The sequence below is a fragment of the Pelophylax lessonae genome (genome assembly GCF_965119305.1).
Source record: "Pelophylax lessonae genome assembly, chromosome: 3".
NCBI lineage: Eukaryota > Metazoa > Chordata > Amphibia > Anura > Ranidae > Pelophylax > Pelophylax lessonae.
Window position 1 is genome coordinate 605,564,693 of NC_138770.1, and position 18,684 is coordinate 605,583,376.

General features: G+C 46.3%; 1 protein-coding gene across 1 annotated transcript in view; it reads right to left on the bottom strand.

Annotated features, from left to right (window-relative positions):
- Nucleotides 1–18,684, bottom strand: part of DISP1 (dispatched RND transporter family member 1) — a 114,411-nt gene that overhangs the window by 51,522 nt on the left and 44,205 nt on the right. The window contains exon 2 of the mRNA XM_082251466.1: nt 6,620–7,137. Coding sequence (XP_082107592.1) covers nt 6,620–7,104 — 485 coding nt within the window. The 5' untranslated portion in view covers nt 7,105–7,137. The remainder of the gene's footprint in view (nt 1–6,619; nt 7,138–18,684) is intronic.

Below are 18,684 nucleotides of genomic sequence, written 5' to 3' on the forward strand. Positions count from 1 at the left end.
TGACATTACTACAGTAATCAGTGCTATACATACGCACTGTTACTGTAAAAATGACATTGGCAGGGAAGGGGTTAACTTTATTGGTGATCAGTGGGTTAAATGTATCCCTAGGGGTGTGATTCTAACTGTGGGGGGGGCGTGGCTTGTGATGTAACCACAGAGACATACGATCCTACATAGCAGGATCGTATGGTCTCTGCAGTTACATCAGGGAGAATGACAGACGGCTTTATTTACATCAGCCGCCTGCCTTTCTCCCTCTCCAGCGGGAGATCGCGAGTGACCGGCGGACATCAGAGCCGCTGGTCACTCGCACGGGGATGTCTGGGAAAGAGCGGGGGTGCGCGCTCGCCCCCTAGAGGCTCGTGGGCGAGTGACGTACCAGTACGTCACTTTGCCCAGGAGGGGCTGACCGCCGCAGTATATAGTCGTGCGGCGGTCGGCAAGTGATTAAATATGCCCAGTGTAAAAAAAGCTGCATTGTCCCGTGGCTAGGGAGCAGCGGCTGTAATAGAAGTGAATAGAGGGCCGTACAGCCATTCACTTCTATAGCAGGATGTATGGTCCACCTGCAGCTCACCAGCCAAGGGAAAATTCAAAAAGAAAAAAAAAGGTAATACAATGCACTAAATATAACAAATTGCAGCTTACAAAAAGAAAAAAAAAATCTATAAGTATATAGCCAGCCTTAAAGTGGTTGTAAACCTCAGACATGAAGTATGAACAAAGCATATCTCCCTATAGCGTGTACTTGTCTCAAGAGCAATCAGCATGAGTTACTTCGGACAAGTTTTCTTGACACCAAGAGAAAAATGGTGACAGGGGAGGCTTATTGACAGCCTTTAAGCTGCATATACACCGTTTTTATTGTTCAGCTACAGCCACACAAATGAGCAGTGAGTACAAAGCCGGAAACCAGCCGGCGCGAGGATGAAAGGACTCTGCTGTAGTTCCGTAGCGGTGACATCAGCCGGACAGGCGCCACTTGCGGGGAAATACCAGGAACCAGGGTGGAACACAAGCTATATGGTTGCCATGACTACATGTTTCGCGCTATGCGCTTTATCAAGTCATGATGACTTGATCAGCTGGTTTCCGGATTTGTGCACACACACACTCGTGTTGCTTGCTGCCAGGTGCCCTTGTCCACTCCAGCCCAGGGGGATGCAAGCATTTTATGTACTTTGTTTTTTTTGGTGAGGTCTGTCCGTGAGCACAAAGAGTCTGACTTCCTAAAATACCCCGTAGCTGCCAGGTACACCCTAACTGCCCATACCACATCCAAGGCATGCAAGGTAATGTCCTTCGGATGTTCAGCCTGGGACACAGGGAGGGCAACAAAATGTCTTCATTCAAATGACAGTCTGAGACCACCTTAGGAAGGAATGACAGACAGGGGTGAAGCACCACCTTATCCTTGTGAATCACCATAAGGTGAACGACAGGATAACGCCACCATTTCCGAATCCCTGCGCAGAGGTGATAGCCACCAAAAAAGGCCACCTTCCGGGGCAGTGCAAGCAGGGAAACCTCCCGAATATTTTCAAAGGGAGGCTTTTGTAGAGCTGAAAGCACCACATTAAGATCCCAGGACAGCAACGGAGCCTGCACTGAAGGAACCAAATGTCGGACACCCTGAAGAAAAAGTACACACTAGGGAGTGTGGAGCCAAAAGGTTGTTGGAAAAAAAGACTGCCATAGCCAATACCTGGCCCTTGATGATACTCAAGGCCAATTTCTGTTCAACTCCCCATTAAAGGAAGGTAAAATCACGCAATGTACGTCTTCCACATACGATGGTAGATCTTGCTAGAAGTAGATTTCCTAGATTTCAACAGCGTAAGAATCACCGACTCAAGACCGGCAAGATCAGTCTGGACGGAATTCCTTCTGCTTGGATTCTGCACCAGAGTCGTGGCAGAAATTTGAGAGGGCTGGAACAAAAAAAAAAAAAAAAAAAAAAAAAAAAATCGGTCAGCGCACCTTACAATGCCAGCTACTTACCGAGCCGCCAGGACACTATTTGTGCCTCCTTGGTGATTGACATAGACCACGGCCGTGGCATTGTCCAAATTAATTCGTATCGGACACCCCTGAAGACGAATTGTCCAATGAGACAGAAAAAGGCTGATTGCTCGGAGTTCCAGAACAGAGTCCAGACCCCTGAGCACATGTGCTGAGGACGCCTCACCACTCGTACAGGCTGGCATCCATGGTGACAATCATCCAGTACAGAGGGAGAAAGAATTTTCCCTTTAGAAGTACTAGAGAATGAAGCCACCTCTGGAGACCATGGATCCTTGCCCAATTTCACCAGAATCTCTTTAGCAGAGATATTGTGTGGAACTGTGCAATCAGAGCGCCTCGAGGGTGGACACCATCAGGCCCTGCACCCAAATGCAAGCCCAGAGGGATGACTGTCTGATGAACAACAGAAGCTGAATTGCCTCCTGCAATGTCTTGAGTTTTTCCAGAGGAAGAAACACTCTGGCTGAGGCAGAGTCCAGAGTCAGACCCAGATAGTCCAGTTTTTAGGGACAGACTCAAAAGCAGACTCCTGAAGGTTCAGAATCCCACCAAACTCATTAAGAGTTCCCAGAGCAATCTCCAGTTGGCCATCAGAGCAGTCGGAGACTCCACTCGCAGAAGATCGTCCAGGTACACCAGTACTGCAATCCCTCACTGACTCAAAACAATGCCAGCACCAGGGCCAACACTTTTGTGAAGACCTGAGGAGCGGAGGTGAGACCAAAAGGTCCACGCCACAAACAGATGATGCTCCTCGCCCAGGGAAAAACGGAGGATACGTTGCTGGCCGGCACATATTAGAATGTGCAGGTAGCCGTCCTTGAGGTTGATAGAAGCGAGAAGAAATCCTCCTGACGTAGGGATGCCACTACTGTGTGAATGGACTCCACGCAGAACTTCTGTACTTACACCAGCAGTATGGCGCCTTGAGGTCCAGGATTGGATGTACCTTGCCTTCCTTCCTAGGAACTGTAAAGTGGTTTGAGAAAAAACCCCTGAAAAAGTTCAGAAATCAGAGCATTCAGAAATCAGAGCAATCACCTCTTGAAGGAACAAGTCTTGCACTACCCCAAAGAGACCCGTAAGTGATCTGGGGACAAGTTCAGGTTGGAAGGGAAGGGAAGAACCTTTCCGGAGGTTAAGACAGAACTTTTATCTCGTAGCTTGAACAAATAACTTTGTGGACCCACGTGTCCTATACCAGGGAGGTCCATAAATACAGAAACCAGGGAAGACGTCCCCCCCACCACAAATACAGGTGAGAGCACCCCTTCATGCAGAGGCAGCCTTATTTGCATGTTTGGAAGAGCCTGCTCATGGCTTGCCAAACCAGACCCTCTTGGAACCTCGGGAGGAGGCCCTGACTTTTATTCTCTTGTCTCGAGACTCCGAGGGACGAAAAACCCCTCTTCTGAGCCGAGGAGATTGGCCCACGTCTACGATGAGGCTCTATACCCTTGGTAGCCTGCAGAAGAAGAGTAGGCTTCCCCCCTTTGAGACGCTTAACAAGGTCATCCAAGGAAGCTCCAAACAGGCAATCCCCTACAAGGGGGGGGGGGGATCAGATAAGACAATCTTAGAAGTCTGGTCCGCAGACCAGTATTTCAGCCAGATAATACGCTGAAGGACCACTGCTGATACAGAGAGCCTCAGCCACCACAGCGCATATACGTAGTTTCCGATTAGTAGGCCGCAAAACCGCGGCCTAAAATTTTGGCCAGATCAAGCCTCGTGAGGCGCTACCTGCAGATGCTAAACTATCTGCTCCCCCAGCCCAACAACCACCACAGGAAGCCCACAGGACATCCCTGCCCTAGTCACCAACCCCCAGGGTGGCACCAGGAAAAACCCGGTCAGCAGCAACTCTAACCAACCCCCCTTAAAAGCATGTGGCAACGGGGGGGGCTAAAAGACCCAAAGTACTAACCAAAATTTAAGAGGGTCGGGGGGGAGCCCAGGGGTCCCACAGTCCCAGGGTGGGGCCCACGTCCAGCAAAAAAACCCTCCAGGAGTAAGGGGGGGAGCTACATCTAATTACCATACCAAGAGCAGGGCGGGCACCGCTCCGGACAGACCACCGCTGCATCGTAACATGGGTGCTGTCGGACAGGAGGAAACTCTGGGACTCGGGCTGAGTTTAACTCACAGGCCAGCCCCTGTCCAGTGGGACTATGTCACGGCCGACCTAGCACAGAGCTGCATTCTGCACGTGCTCACTGGTCAGACTGGGGGGGACCCTAAGGATCTAGATTATCCAGTTGGTCGCAGACCACACAGGAACAAAATATTAAAAAAGGAAAAAATATATATATTTTAAAAAGAATTGCCAGGACCAGAGATCCCAGCAAGGAACTAGTTAATTACTCCTGACTAGGCAGAAAAGAAAAAAAAACCCTTACTGTAAATTCCATTTCTCTGATGTTTGACGGACACAGCACCCACCCCTCTGTGGAGTTGGCTTCCTTCTGATCCTGCTTGTTACAAACCTGAGTGGCTAAAGTTAACAGTGGGTGTATACCACCTGGGACTGCCCATGGGTGTAGTCAAGCTTTTTTCTGCCTAGTGACCTACTCCTTTAGCGGGCAGTATAACCTAATGGTTAAGAAGAATCAGGAGCTGTGTCCGCCAATGAACGAAAGATAAATTTTGTATTACTTAAAATTGCCTCCCTGAATAAAAACATTGATAATTTACTGTAGATTACATTCCTTTCTTTTTTTTTTTTTAGACTGGTTATAGTCCTGAATGCGGTCAGAAAAAGCAGCTATCAGCCAAAAGAGCATTCGAGACACAACCTGTCATCATGTTCTGTACAACGTAATGAAGGGGAAAATAGGATTCCACCTAACACTCCTCTCCAATGGGCCTCAGAACTCCTCCGAGTGAAAGAAAATCTAATTTCCAACAACAAAACCTGCGAGGAGAGAATAAAAGTCTCATCCACAATGGGGCCACCTCACTGACCTCCGCCACAGCGCTGCAAGATCGAATGACAATAAAGTTCTGTTGTGTTGTAATGAAGTGAAATCGGACTTTGTCATGTGTGCTGCAGAGGGGTCTGGCCCCAATTACCTCTGATAATGAAGGACATTTGGAGGAGGGATGATCGGGAGAGACACCAGTGCCTGGCTTAGTGCTATTATATTCCAGACACAAAGAACACAAGAGATTTGTAAAATTTCCAATGCTATTTACAGGTTTTTATGCCATTTATTTAAAAGGACTATTTAAGGAAGAATTCCAGGCATGGTACATTTTCACGTAGTTACATGTCCAGCTTGGACACACACACACATATATATATATATATATATATATATATATATATATATATATATATATATATATATATATATATATATATATATATATATATATATATATATATATACATACATACATATATATATATATATATATATACACACACACACATATACATACATACATAGACACACAAAAAATATGTCTCACAAGATTCCACCCCTAAATTTTTCCATGTGACAACACTACAGAAATGACACTTTGCAACAATGTAAAAGTAGTGAGTGTACAGCTTGTATAACAGTGTAAATTTGCTGTCCCCTCAAAATAACAACACACAGCCATTAATGTCTAAACCGCTGGCAACAAAAGTGAGTACACCCCTAAGTGAAAATGTCCACATTGGGCCCAATTAGCCATTTTCCCTCCCCAGTGTCATGTGACTCGTTAGTGTTACAAGGTCTCAGGTGTGAACAGGGCAGCTGATAGAAATCACGGGGCCCCCTACAGCCTGACGGGGCCCCCTTTAGCCCAACCCTCAACCCCGCCCCTGGCCCCTCCCCAGACCCCGCCCTGAAACAATAATTGCATGTAAAAATCAGACAGGCTGGTTGTACCCGAGTCGATCTATCACTTGAGTACAATCAGCCATTTTCCAGGCGGACCTGATCTGATCCCGCATTCACTATAAAAGAGCGATGGATCTAAACTGACTTTTTACACCCGCCTACCTCCAATCCGATCTGCTAAGCAAAACAGAAAGGGATCTGTTCCCCTCTGTTTAGTGGATCCGACTGGAGGGAAGTCAGATGTAAACAGACAATTGGTTTACACCAGATGCCCTTCGAGCAGAGTGGGCTGTGTCCTGGGCTGATGACCAGTCATCTGCCCAATCTGCTCAGCAGGGGGATCAGTGGACAGATCCCGCCCTAAGAAGCCTTAATAACAGCAACACAGGCGTTATAAAATCATCAGGATTATGATAACACACAGGCAGGTGCTCTATCATGGCTGGCTCTGTCACAGTGTTTTAGGCTGCAGCAGGGACTGATCTATGAGACAATTTGTAAACCTAGCCCAAGAACTGAACAAGCAGAAGTATTATGTGACTGTGTCATCACTGAGATGGCATGCTGACCCAAAGGGTGTCAAAACAAAGATGGCCCTATTTCTGGGGGAGTAAAGCAGGTAAAGGCATGGTCAGTGGAAGAACTGTGATTTCTAGGAGAGGTAATAAATATCTGGAAGTGTTGCATCACTTAGCAATTGTGGACAAGTCCACTTTAAAGACGGAGGAGTACCATAATGAAAAGAACACGACACTGACCTCATGTTGACCAGATGTGGCGGCACCTGTTGGTGCTGGAAGTGGTCCCTCCATTGGTGAATACAAAAGGACTGTGATGGCTGCACACAGCAGACCGGGTGATAAACAGGTGGATGATTGGGACACACCGAGGTTGGGGACAGTTCTCGTTGAAGCTGTGAACACTCGGTGTTCAGCAGAGGTGAAGTCCCAACAGTGTGGGAAACGTGGTCCTGCTGGTTGCTCGGGGGTGGGTGATAGCAGCAGTGGTGGCAGCACTGGGAGATGACTGGAGTTCTCTGGTGCTCCAGATACATGGAACAAGGTTTGGCGGCACCATTCTGAGGAAGGCATCCATTAGGACTGGCTTTAACTTGGGGCTCCTCGGAGCCTGGGGGCGGTTGGTCTACATCGCAGGCTGTGGGGTGGCCTGTGCAGGAAGGTTTGGATGGGAGGCTGCCATTACTGTGTGCTGTACAGTCGCTGTTCCTGCTGTCCACAGCCATCCTCTTCCCAGCGCCTTACAGTCATCGAAGGGTCTGTAAAAGGAACAGAATATGTTAGACTGTGAAAATCAACACTGTACATTCTAGAATGACCAAAGCAAAAAAAAAAACAAAAAAACTCTACTCCAGCCAAAATCTTTTTTTTCTTTTCAGGCGGGTAATATCAGAAGGTCTGGTAAAATGTATTTGGGTCCCTATTGGGGGGACTGTCTTTACTTCCTGCCCTAGTGACACTAGGACAAGAAATGAGGGGGGTCTGGATGTCCCATCAAACGGATAGCTCATCACTTTCTATCTTCCCTTTTCTGGGAGAGAAGGTTAGGGTAGGTCTCTCTAACGGACAAAAAAAAACTAATTTCAAATGAAACTGCACTTGGAACCAGTGATTGACAAAAGAAGGTAAAAGTCATAATATAGAAGGCATTCTTAAAGCAGAACTAAAACTATATCTGAGCACCACCCACTGAAAATGTTATTGAATTTATTTAATATTCAAAACAAACTCCATCCAGGTCTCCATGTTTTATTTTGTTGGGAAGTCCCATTTTTTAGCTGCGGCCATCTTGAATAAAGGCAGATGATTCATGTAGCATCTACTGCCGGAATCCATCTGCCCTTAGCTCAGGTATGCAGACAGGAGGGTGTGCTTAGCTGAGAAAGTCTCTCCTCCATAGAAAAAGGAAGAAAAGATGCCCATAAAGACTTTTGGGTTTTGGCCTAGGCCAGAAATTAGGAAGCAACTGAAGGAATGTAAAAAAAAAAAAAAAAAAAGTAAAATATAAAATTTACCTTCCAGTATAATTTACTAAATCTAGCAGCATAATTCAAAATAGTTAAAATGTTGAGAGAGTTTAGTTCTGCTTCAACACAAAATATAAAATAAGTCACAGCTGATCTATATATTCATAAGCATTGATACATTCATTTTAAATCCTGCTAGTGCAAGCACATAAAACCTGCCATTATATTAGCTTCACCACCTTCTGTGCACCAGAACTGGGAAAGACCATTGCATGGTGCAGCGCTGTCTGCCTAACACAGGGAGCTTGATTATAAGAGCACATGGGAAAGGGATGGAGGTGACCAAGGAAGCTATACTATGGCAATCATGTTTTCCTAAAGGTCTTTCATCTTCCTGCCCCCCTTTTCCGTCCCTTCTCCTCCTCCCCCTGCCTGCCCCCTTTTCCTTCCCTTCTCCTACTACCCCTGCCCGCCCCTTTTTCCTTCCTTTCTCCCCCTTCTTCCTTCCTTCTCCTCCTCCCCCACCTGCCTGCCCCCTTTTCCTTTCCTTCTCCTCCTCCCCCACCTGCCACCTTCTCCTTCCCTTCTCCCCCCCTGCATGCCCCCTTTTCCTTCCCTTCTCCTTCACCCCCCCTGCCTACCCCCTTTTCCTTCCCTTCTCCCCCCTGCATGCCCCCTTTTCCTTCCCTTCTCCTCCTCCCCCACCTGCCTGCCCCCTTTTCCTTCCCTTCTCCTCCTCCCCCCCCTGCCTGCCCCCTTTTCCTTCCCTTCTCCCCCCCCTCCCCCGCCTGCCCCCTTATCCTTTCCTTCTCCTCCTCCCCCCGCATGCCCCCTTTTCCTTCCCTTTTTCTCCTCCTCCCCCCCTGCCTGCCCCCTTTTCTTTCCCTTCTCCTCCTCCCCCTGCCCCCTTTTCTTTCCCTTCTCCTCCTCCCCCTGCCCCCTTTTCCTTCCCTTCTCCTCCCCCCCCCCCTGCCCCCTTTTCCTTCCCTTCTCCTTCTCCCCCCCCCTGCCCCCTTTTCCTTCCCTTCTCCTCCCCCCCCTGCCCCCTTTTCCTTTTTTCCTCCTACCCTTATACAAAAGGTAGAATTTATAAACAAATTCTATGAGAGTAGGCAAGTGATTTACTGTAAAGGCTCATTGGCTTCTACAATCTCAATTTTTAAAATATCTTTAAATACTTTTAAAGCAAAAAATAAATGATAACATTGGTAAAGGGTGTAAGGTGCAGGGTGTTAACTTTGCCTGGGAAATAAAGGGTTACGGGGGGGGGGGGGGGTTAATAAATCAGCTGATTGGTTACTATGCACAGCTGCACCAGATTCTCTGTGCACCTATCCGTAAAGGTTTGCAGTAAATTACTTTTTTGCCAGCTAGCAAGCGATCGTAAGCAAAAAAGAGAGACCACACCATAAAAAAAAAAAAAAAGAGAGAGTTAAGAAATTTAAATAGAACCCCAACACAACGAGTTTCTGGGAATTCAGTGCCTGCATTAAGGGCAAAAACAGAAACATTCGGGGAATCTGGATATACACAACATTCCTTAAAAATGGCATTATAACTTTCTATCGGCTAAGCCAGCAGCCAAGACCAGGCACCACCTGTTAGCACCATGAACTTTAATGGGTGGAGGAGTAACAATGAAAGTAAAGCAAGCTCTTAGACAAAAAATATATTTCCAGAGGACTCTTAACACTGCAAAAATGTAAACGGGGCCCCCGAAGGGCACTCCAACATACCTGCCTACTGACATGCAGAGAGTAACCTAACATGTTTTACAGTGCACTGCCAAAAAAAGGTGCCTGCACTTTAGTGTGCGGCAATACATGTCCATCAAGGGGTGCTATTCAGAATGAACAGCCCCACATAGCACCAATGCTGAGGACATGCCTTGCCGCGCATTACTGCAGCAACATGTTAAAGGGGCTCTTGGGGCCCATCTACATCCATGTGATGCATCAACAAATTTTGAAAGACACCATAGCACGCCACAGGCTCGGTAACACTTACTTTAGTCTCTGAAGAGAGATGTGTTAGAATCTCTCTTCAGGGAGCATTTGACATAAAAAAGGGGAGGTGTTGGGTCGCCTCCTCACCACCTGCTTCAACCCCTTGATATTTGCAGTTGCGGAGTGCGTGCAGAGCGGCCACGTTTGCTGGTTTGCGTTTGGCAGGTTCTGCGACAGAGGGAATAATTGCTGCTGCACGATGTGTACACTCGCTGCCTCTGCAACTAAAAGCGCGGCTCAACCACAGGGTTTAACTGCCCCCAAACCACTAGTGTGAATGAGCCCTAAGGGAATTCATGGTACCACAGGTACAGCAGGAGCGCTGCTTATAGTAACTTGCAGTAGTGTATGAATATTAGCACACACTGCTACGACACACAAGTGTGAATTAGATCTGAAGCATTGCTTAGGCAATGTACCCCAATTTACGTTGTCGTAACATTTTCACGTCAGGAAGTTTTGATGCCCATTGAACGTTCTGATAACTGCAATGAACAAGAGAAACCACGACCCTCTCATCCACCAGAGTGTTGGAAATGCAGCCACCTCACATTTTTTGGTTCTTTCTGGTTATCTCCAGATTTTGGTCACGAGTGTTAGCTGTACTCAACACTGTGGCAGTAACCAAAATACCTTCCTCCATTGAAATCTGTATCCTGGGTTTGATAGAAAACCTGATTCCTACTGTTGGCCGCCTTCTTTTCTATGCTAGAAAAGCGATCGCACTCTACTGGAAGAAGCAGGTTCTCCCCCTCCATCTCCTTTTGGAGAACCTTGGTCTTCCGCTCTATAAGGAAACCTACTTAAATTGGGATTGCACTGCAAAATATGACAAAGTACAGTCTAAGTGGTTAGCCGACCCTACCATAGCTATGCCATTATAGCTTATTAAACCGCAACGCGTTTGTTTCCCTTGAGTTTCTCATACTCCAACTAGAATGTGACCACCCTTGGAATGCTTGCTCTTGCTAACGGTTGCTGTTATTTTGATGTATTCATTTCTGTTTGTTGTAGCAATTCCTTTTAACCACACCTTGTTAATCCATGTGCCACCCGTGCAAGCAATGGTTACTCATACGTTTATTTCGCTCCAGCACCCCTGCGTGGGTAGCACACATTTCTCTTTCTGGTTTGTTTGTTTTATTTTTTAAGTTTTCTATTGTTTGTGAAAACTTCTTATATTTAAAAAAAAAAAAAAAAAATTGAAGTGCAACAAATTGTTCATTAACACATCACAAAAATGTAAACCAGCTCTTCGTGTCCACAAGAATGCTGCAGTGTAACCATAAATTCCCTGTGGACACCCATTTACATTGCTCATAACTCCTGAATCTCTACCACTCTACAATTACAAAAACAGCCCAAGAGTTCATTAAAATTGTGTGATTTCTCAAGGCTGGTACCTCACCAAGAGCGGAAAGAATTAAAAAAAAAAAAAAACACTATTTATTTTCAACCTGCTTTACAACACTGCGATCTTGTTTAAAAAATTACAAGTACATAAAATACAACACATTTTTGCTCTAAAAAGGTGCACTTCTGATTTATGACTAAGGCCGCATGCACGCTGCTGCTAAACTGACCTTTTTGGGGCTTTTGCCGTTTTGCCTAGGCCCCTGAACGCACCTCAATAAAAGCCTGTGTGTCCATGCATACAAAGGTTTTTTTTTTTAGAGGAATAAAGGAGCAGCAGAGGCAGTCAAAGCTCATTCTGAACACCGAAGAATCAGGTTCAGGAGAGGAGCTTTTGGTCATCAAAACACTAAAAGGACGCCTAAACCAATGAAACAACACCTTAACACCAAATGAGGCTAAACTCAATTAAACTGGGTTTGAAGAAAAAAAAAAAAAAAATGCAGCTTAGACGAGTTTTTAAACGTAGGGCAACAAACGCACACAAACTTAGGGCTCTTTCACACGGGCGGTCCGATCAGATCCGCCTGTCAGTTTTTTAGGCGGATCTGATCGGATGCCCCATTCAGCCCTATGGAGCAGCGGATGTCAGCGGTGACGTGTCCGCTGACACCCGCTGCCATCCGCATACGATCCTGTCCGTGAAATCCGGACGGATGGAAACCCTATTTTCCATCCGTCCAGGGGATCGGAGCGGATGGGATCGGATGAGAGCGGACAGGCGGTCCGCTCTCATCCGATTCCCCATAGAGAACAGCGGGAGCTGTGACACCTCCCTCTCCGCACTGCAAGCGGAGACGGAGCTGTCATCCGCCGGGTCAGCGGGGATCGGCGGATTGATCCCCGCTGAGCAGCACGGATCCACCTACGGAGGCGGACCGTGTGAAAGAGCCCTAAATTACCAAAAGTATTGGGACGCCTGCCTTTACACGCAAATGAACTTTAATGCCATCCCAGACTTAGTCCAGACTTCAATATTGAATTGGCCCACTCTTTACAGCTACAACAGCTTCAAATCTTCTGGGAAGGCTGTCCACAAGGTTTAGGAGTGTGTATATGGGAATGTTTGACCATTCTTCCAAAAGCACTGGACTTTGGACAAAAAGTCTTGGCTTGCAGTCTCCGCCCAAATTCAACCCAGAGGTGTTCTATGGGGGTGAAGTCAGGACTCCGTGCAGATCAGTCAAGTTCCTCCACCCCAAACTCTCTTATCTATGTCTTTATGGACCTTGATTTGTGCACTGGTGCGCAGTCATGTTGGAACAGGAAGGGGCCATCCCAAAACTGTTCCCACAAACTTGGGAGCTTTAAATTTTCCTAAATGTCTTAGGACATAAGTTTTCCCTTCACTGGAACTAAGGGGCCAAGCCCAACCCCTAAAAATACAACTTGATACCATACCACACCCCCCCCCCCCCACTCCAAATGATTTGGACCAGTGCCCCAAGCAAGGTCCATAAAGACATGGATGAGTGAGTTGGGGGTGGAAAAACTTGACTGGTCTGCGCAGAGTCCTGACCTAAACCTGACAAACACCTTTGGGGTGAATTTGAGTGGACACTGCGAGCCAGGCCTTCTTGTCCAACAACACTCCTAAACCTTGTGGACAGCCTTCCCAAAAGAGTTGAAGCCATTATCGCTGCAAGGGGTGGGCCAACCCAATATTGAACCCTATAGACTAAGACTGGGATGCCATTAAAGTTCATGTGTGTGTAAAGGCAGGCGTCCCAATACTTTTCATAATATAATGTATATAACCGTGGTAAACATGCGCAGTTTACACTGCAATAATGTTATGGGTGAATAGGCCCAAAGACTGAAATGCATTTAAAAACAGCAAGGTAGTTTGTGTCCACTTAAGTCAAATGAGGGGAATCAGGGGGGGGGGTTAGGAGAATTTGAAGTCTCTGCTTTTTGAATGAGCCCACAAGTGGCGATATTATAAGTCGTGCCCTGCGAACACGGCAACGATGAATGCGAGGAAGTGTGAAGTTGTTTCACTGCGCGCTGTGTGTTTGTCTGAGGAGCGTGTGTTTGTTCTGTGCACAGAGAGGCCTGAATACCAGGCCCGGCCATGAATGGGCCTTTCTGTCAGGAAATGTATGAGTGAACTCTAGCCGAGAGTCAGGGCTCTTTCATCCCGCAGAATCCGCGCGCAGAACACGGCCCGGACAGACGTATAGAAAAGTTACCTCAGAGCTCACATCTCCAGGCGGCAACCCGCCAGCAGCTCTCACACTTTAAAATGATTTAATTTCCTTCGCGAGCAGCCAGAGAAGGAGAGCCAAATTCTGACGGGAGGTTTCCGCACCTTGGATGGGGGGGGGGGGGGGGTTTAAGAAAAAAAAAAAAAAAAAAAAAAACTGTACAAATTAACCGTTTCATGCCCTTTTATATAAAATATTCCTTTTATTGCGGTCAGTCATACAATTTCCAGGAAACTGGCAAAAGGCTTACAAAAAAAAATTGACCACCTAAATTTCAGCCTTTGATTGTCAAGAGGAACGTGTGCTGAGAGAAGTATGTAGCCCCCACTCATTGATGACCACCTTCTGAAAATGCCAGTTGCCTGCCTAACGCCAACTTCAATTGTTTAAGATGCTGCCCCGAAACAAGCATGCAGACCAAAAAGTCTGAGCTCTTTATATGAATTTTTTTTAGGTCAGTGCCTTCAAAGTGCCAAAGCCACTGAATAAGCATGACAGCCAGGAAACTGATATAGCACCCTCCTAGATAGGTGCTAGGTAGGTAAAGCCTAGTTGCTCCTTTTGCTTATTAGGGGAGCCTGATAGTTAGTTAGGCCTGCTCATGTGTTCCATGTGTGATTCATGTGGGCTGAGGGAGTGTCCCCACTGTATCCAATGGAGAGGTATGTTGGACAGTGGAGGAAACCCAGCCAATGACACACAGGCTTAGATACTGTCCCATGGGTTTGGCACAGGAAGGGATGCATCATGGGATAGGGTATAAAAGCCAGGAGCACATGAGGCAAGAGGTCTTCGGGTTAAGAAGCCAGGTCCTGGAAGGAGGGTGACGGCTGTCTCTCCTCCTGTAGTTATTAATGGTGGTCACAGGCAGTCGGCCTGGTGAACCAGACAGTGGGGCTGAACCTGGAGTTGCTGACTGTAGGAGTTGGGGCTGAAGTAAATCTGGAAAAACAGTGCCCGTGAATACAGAGGAACTTGACGAGGGATCTGCCTGGGAAGGGGAACACTCTGGAGAGTAGAGTCAGTGGACGGGTGTCAGCACACAGAGAGAGAGAGAGAGAGAGAGAGAGAGAGAGAGAGAGAGAGAGAGTGAAAGGAGGTGCCAAATTTAAAGCCATGAAGAGAAATTCAAGCAGGAACACTTAAAATACCTTCACCTTAGGGCAGGGTGAAGCAGTGGCTTTGCCGCACTCTAAAAGTCAGTTGTCCTCAATATTGTAAATAGCTGTCAGTTGGAGTATCCCACTCATCCCTTCTCCTATCCAAGTTCTCAATAAAAACACAAAACAACATCCCCTGGACTGATCATTGACTGAGCCAGGGACTTAAGTACTAATTTTCTGCTATCAGTTGCTAAGGGTAACCAAGAGGAATCCAGAAAGTGTCATATACAGCAGTCCCCTAGGGGGCAGTGCTACACTATTATACTCTGAGGGAGAGGTCAGTGGCCACTTAGCAAGTATGTAGGTAATTCCCAGATAGAGTGTTACCATAATCCCTTGATAAATTGTAAAGAAGCAAAGACCCCCAAAAAGGGTGGGACTTTAAGGGTAACTAGTAAGAATCTCTCTTGAGAGGGATAGAATTAAGTAAAATATGCAGTTTATTGAAACAAGTGTGATTGTAAAAAGATCAAACAGATTAATTGTGATACATCCTGAATATTGGTACAATACAGTTACATATACAGAGCAGAATCCAACGCGTTTCGAAATTGTGTAGTACAAGGATCTTCCTCAGGGAATCTGCATGTCTTCCTGGAATGCACAATCATATGCCACAAATAATTCCAAGAAAACAAAACAAAATATAATAACATACATTTTTTATATCAAATCATCCATATCAGAATTTCTTGCAATTGCGACAACATATTATTTCACCTTATAAGAATATGCCACTTAATTGGTTGGATGTAAATATACCAAAAATAACATTTTCCACCCCATGGAAAGTGCTGAAATCAGGAAAAAAAAAAAAAAAAAAAAAAAAAAGGGAGAAGAAAAGAAAAAGAAAAAGGCAAAAGAAAAAGAAAAAGAAATTAAAATAAAATAAATGAAACAGATAAATAAATAATTAGAAGTGAATAAAAGAGAGAGAACACAGGATACCACTCGGTAAGGGTTCACATACCCGCAGATATTCGGAGCCACTCATATTGTCCAAAGGGGGATATATTGAAATCCCGCACGGTAGGAGCTAGAGTCAGGTATTTTTATTAGTTACGTATCTTCTTTACCTGCATTTATCTGTTTAATTTATTTTATTTTAATTTATTTTTATTTTTCTTTTGCCTTTTTCTTTTTCTTTTCCCCTTTTTTTTTTTCCTGATTTCAGCACTTTCCATGGGGTGGAAAATGTTATTTTTGGTATATTTACATCCAACCAATTAAGTGGCATATTCTTATAAGGTGAAATAATATGTTGTCGCAATTGCAAGAAATTCTGATATGGATGATTTGATATACAAAATGTATGTTATTATATTTTGTTTTGTTTTCTTGGATTTATTTGTGGCATATGATTGTGCTTTCCAGGAAGACATGCAGATTCCCTGAGGAAGATCCTTGTACTACACAATTTCGAAACGCGTTGGATTCTGCTCTGTATATGTAACTGTATTGTACCAATATTCAGGATGTATCACAATTAATCTGTTTGATCTTTTTACAATCACACTTGTTTCAATAAACTGCATATTTTACTTAATTCTATCCCTCTCAAGAGAGATTCTTACTAGTTACCCTTAAAGTCCCACCCTTTTTGGGGGTCTTTCCTTCTTTACAAGTGGCCACTTACTTTTCCACTACTGTAGTTCTCTGCTCTGATTGCTACATTCGATCACAACACAGTTTCCAAAAACGTCATACTCCCTGCACCTTTCTGCAACAAAGGTCGAGGTCTTAAAGAAATCACACACAGAAATCACACGTACGATAGTGGATCTTCCTAGAAGTAGATTTCCTAGCTTTTAAAAGCATTGGAATCACCAACTCAGACAAAACCTCTATCCCTCAGCACCTGCCATTCAACAGCCAAGCCGTCAAAGCCAGCAATTGTAAAGCAGGATGGAAGATTGGCCCTTGGGACAGCAGATCCTCCGTGAGAAGACGCTTCCAAGGAACGTTAGCGACCAGCCGCACCAGATCGGCGTACCAAGCCTGGTGAGGCCAGTCCGGGGCCACCAATATGACTGGAATCCCTTCTGCCTCGATCCTGCGTAGAAGTCTTGGCAGGAGTTTGAAAGGAGGGAAGGAGTAAATCAGACGATACTGACCCCACTCCCCTTGTCCAACACCTGCCAAATGAGGAAATCTGCCTGCCAGTTTTCCACCCCTGGAATGTGAACGATGGAGAGGGCTAGAAAGAACAGTTCTGCCCATCTTAGAATGCCAGCTACCTCCAAAGCCACCAGGACACCTTGTGCCTCCCTGGTGAATGACATAAGCCACGGTCCGATTGAATGCGCACTGGAAATCCCTGAAGGACGATCCGTCCAATGTTCCAGGCCCAGTTTGATTGCTCAGAGTTCCAAGAAATTGATCGGTAGTCTGGACTCTTAGTTTTCAGATCCCCTGAGCAGAATTTTAGCAGAGGATGCCTCCCCAGCCAGACAGGTTGGCATCCGTGGTGACCACTGTCCAATACAAGGGGAGGATTTTGCCCAGCCAAAGCGCTGGAGAACGAAGCCACCATATCAAGGGCTCTTTTGTTCCCTAGCTCAGCCGGATCGGATTGTCCAGAGACCGCCGATTCTTTCCCCGTTTGGCTAGAATATCCCTTGCAGGGACCTTATATGGAACTGTGCAAACGGAACCGCCTTGAAGGTAGACACCATCAGGCCCAGCATCTGCATTCAAGTCAGGAGGGACTACCATCTGCTGGACAGCAGAAGACGAATTGCAGCCTGCAGTTTGTGGAGTTTGTCCAGAGGAACGAGCACCCTGGCTAAGGCAGAGTCAGACCCAGATAGTCCAGGTTTTGTGGATGGAACTAGAGCAGACTTCTGAAAATTGACAATCCACCAAACTCCCTCAAAAGGTCTTATAGTGATTTCCAGGTTTTCCGCCAGAGCAGTAGGGGACTCCGCTCGCAAGAGGATTATGTTCAAGTAGCCCAGTACGCAATCCCCCATTGGCGCAACAATGCTAGCACTGGGGCCAACACTTTTGTGAAGACCCGAGGAGCTGAGGAGAGACCAAAGGTTAACGCCACATAAGGAAAATGCTCCTCTCCCATGGCAAAGCAGAGGAAGCACTGGTGACCGACACATATTGGAAAGTGAAGGCAAGCGCCCTTGATGTCGATGGAGGGGAGAAAATCCCAGATGCAGGGAAGCCACCACTGTGCGAATGGACTCTATTCTGAACTTCTGCACCTGCACAAAGCAGTTCAGTGCCTTGAGGTCCAGAATTGCAAGCACCTTGCCTTCCTTCCTGGGGACTGTAAACAGGTTTGGAACGTTTTTTTTTCAAAGTCGAAAACGGGTCAACCACCCTTTGAAGAAAAAGGTCTTGCACCGCCCCAAAAAAAAGCCTGTAAGCAGATTGGGGACAGTCACACTTTAAAAGGAAGAACTTCACAGGAGGATAAGAACGAAACTCAATCTTGTAGCCGGACCGTATGACCTTGTGGATCCACTTGTCTTGTACCAGGGAAGTCCACAGGTCTGGGAACCAGCGAAGATGTCCCCCCCCCCCCCAACCCAGATACAGGTAAGGGCGCACCTTCCTGCTTAAGGTGCCTTGTCCGAGGGGAGGATTCAGGGAACGTGGTCACAGATCCAGCAGGGTGACCCGCGTCTGAGGCGGCCAAATCAGATTCAGGATCTGAGGAGACAGATGAGGCAGTGGAAGGCGGGGGCACTTTATGCCAACCTGTCGCCCAAAAGCCTCCTCCACCCGGGACACAAAGGTCTCCAGGATCGCTATACTTGTGATGGGTGCGAGGGGGGTGCACCACTGTCGACCGATCGGCTGTCCATGTGAATGTTCTAAATCTTTTACTGTAATAAACCGGTGTATAGCAAGCCCCACAAAGTGTCTGCTTTATAGAGCTGTGCTAAAACAGTTGCTAAACTCGAGGGGAACGAGTAACCCTTGAGAGGCTGTTGTGACTACTAGGAGCCGTGCCTGGAGAAAGCCTTAAGGAGAATGGAGTGAAGGATTAACTACTGTGGGGTATATGGCTTATGCGACTACCTGCAATTTAAG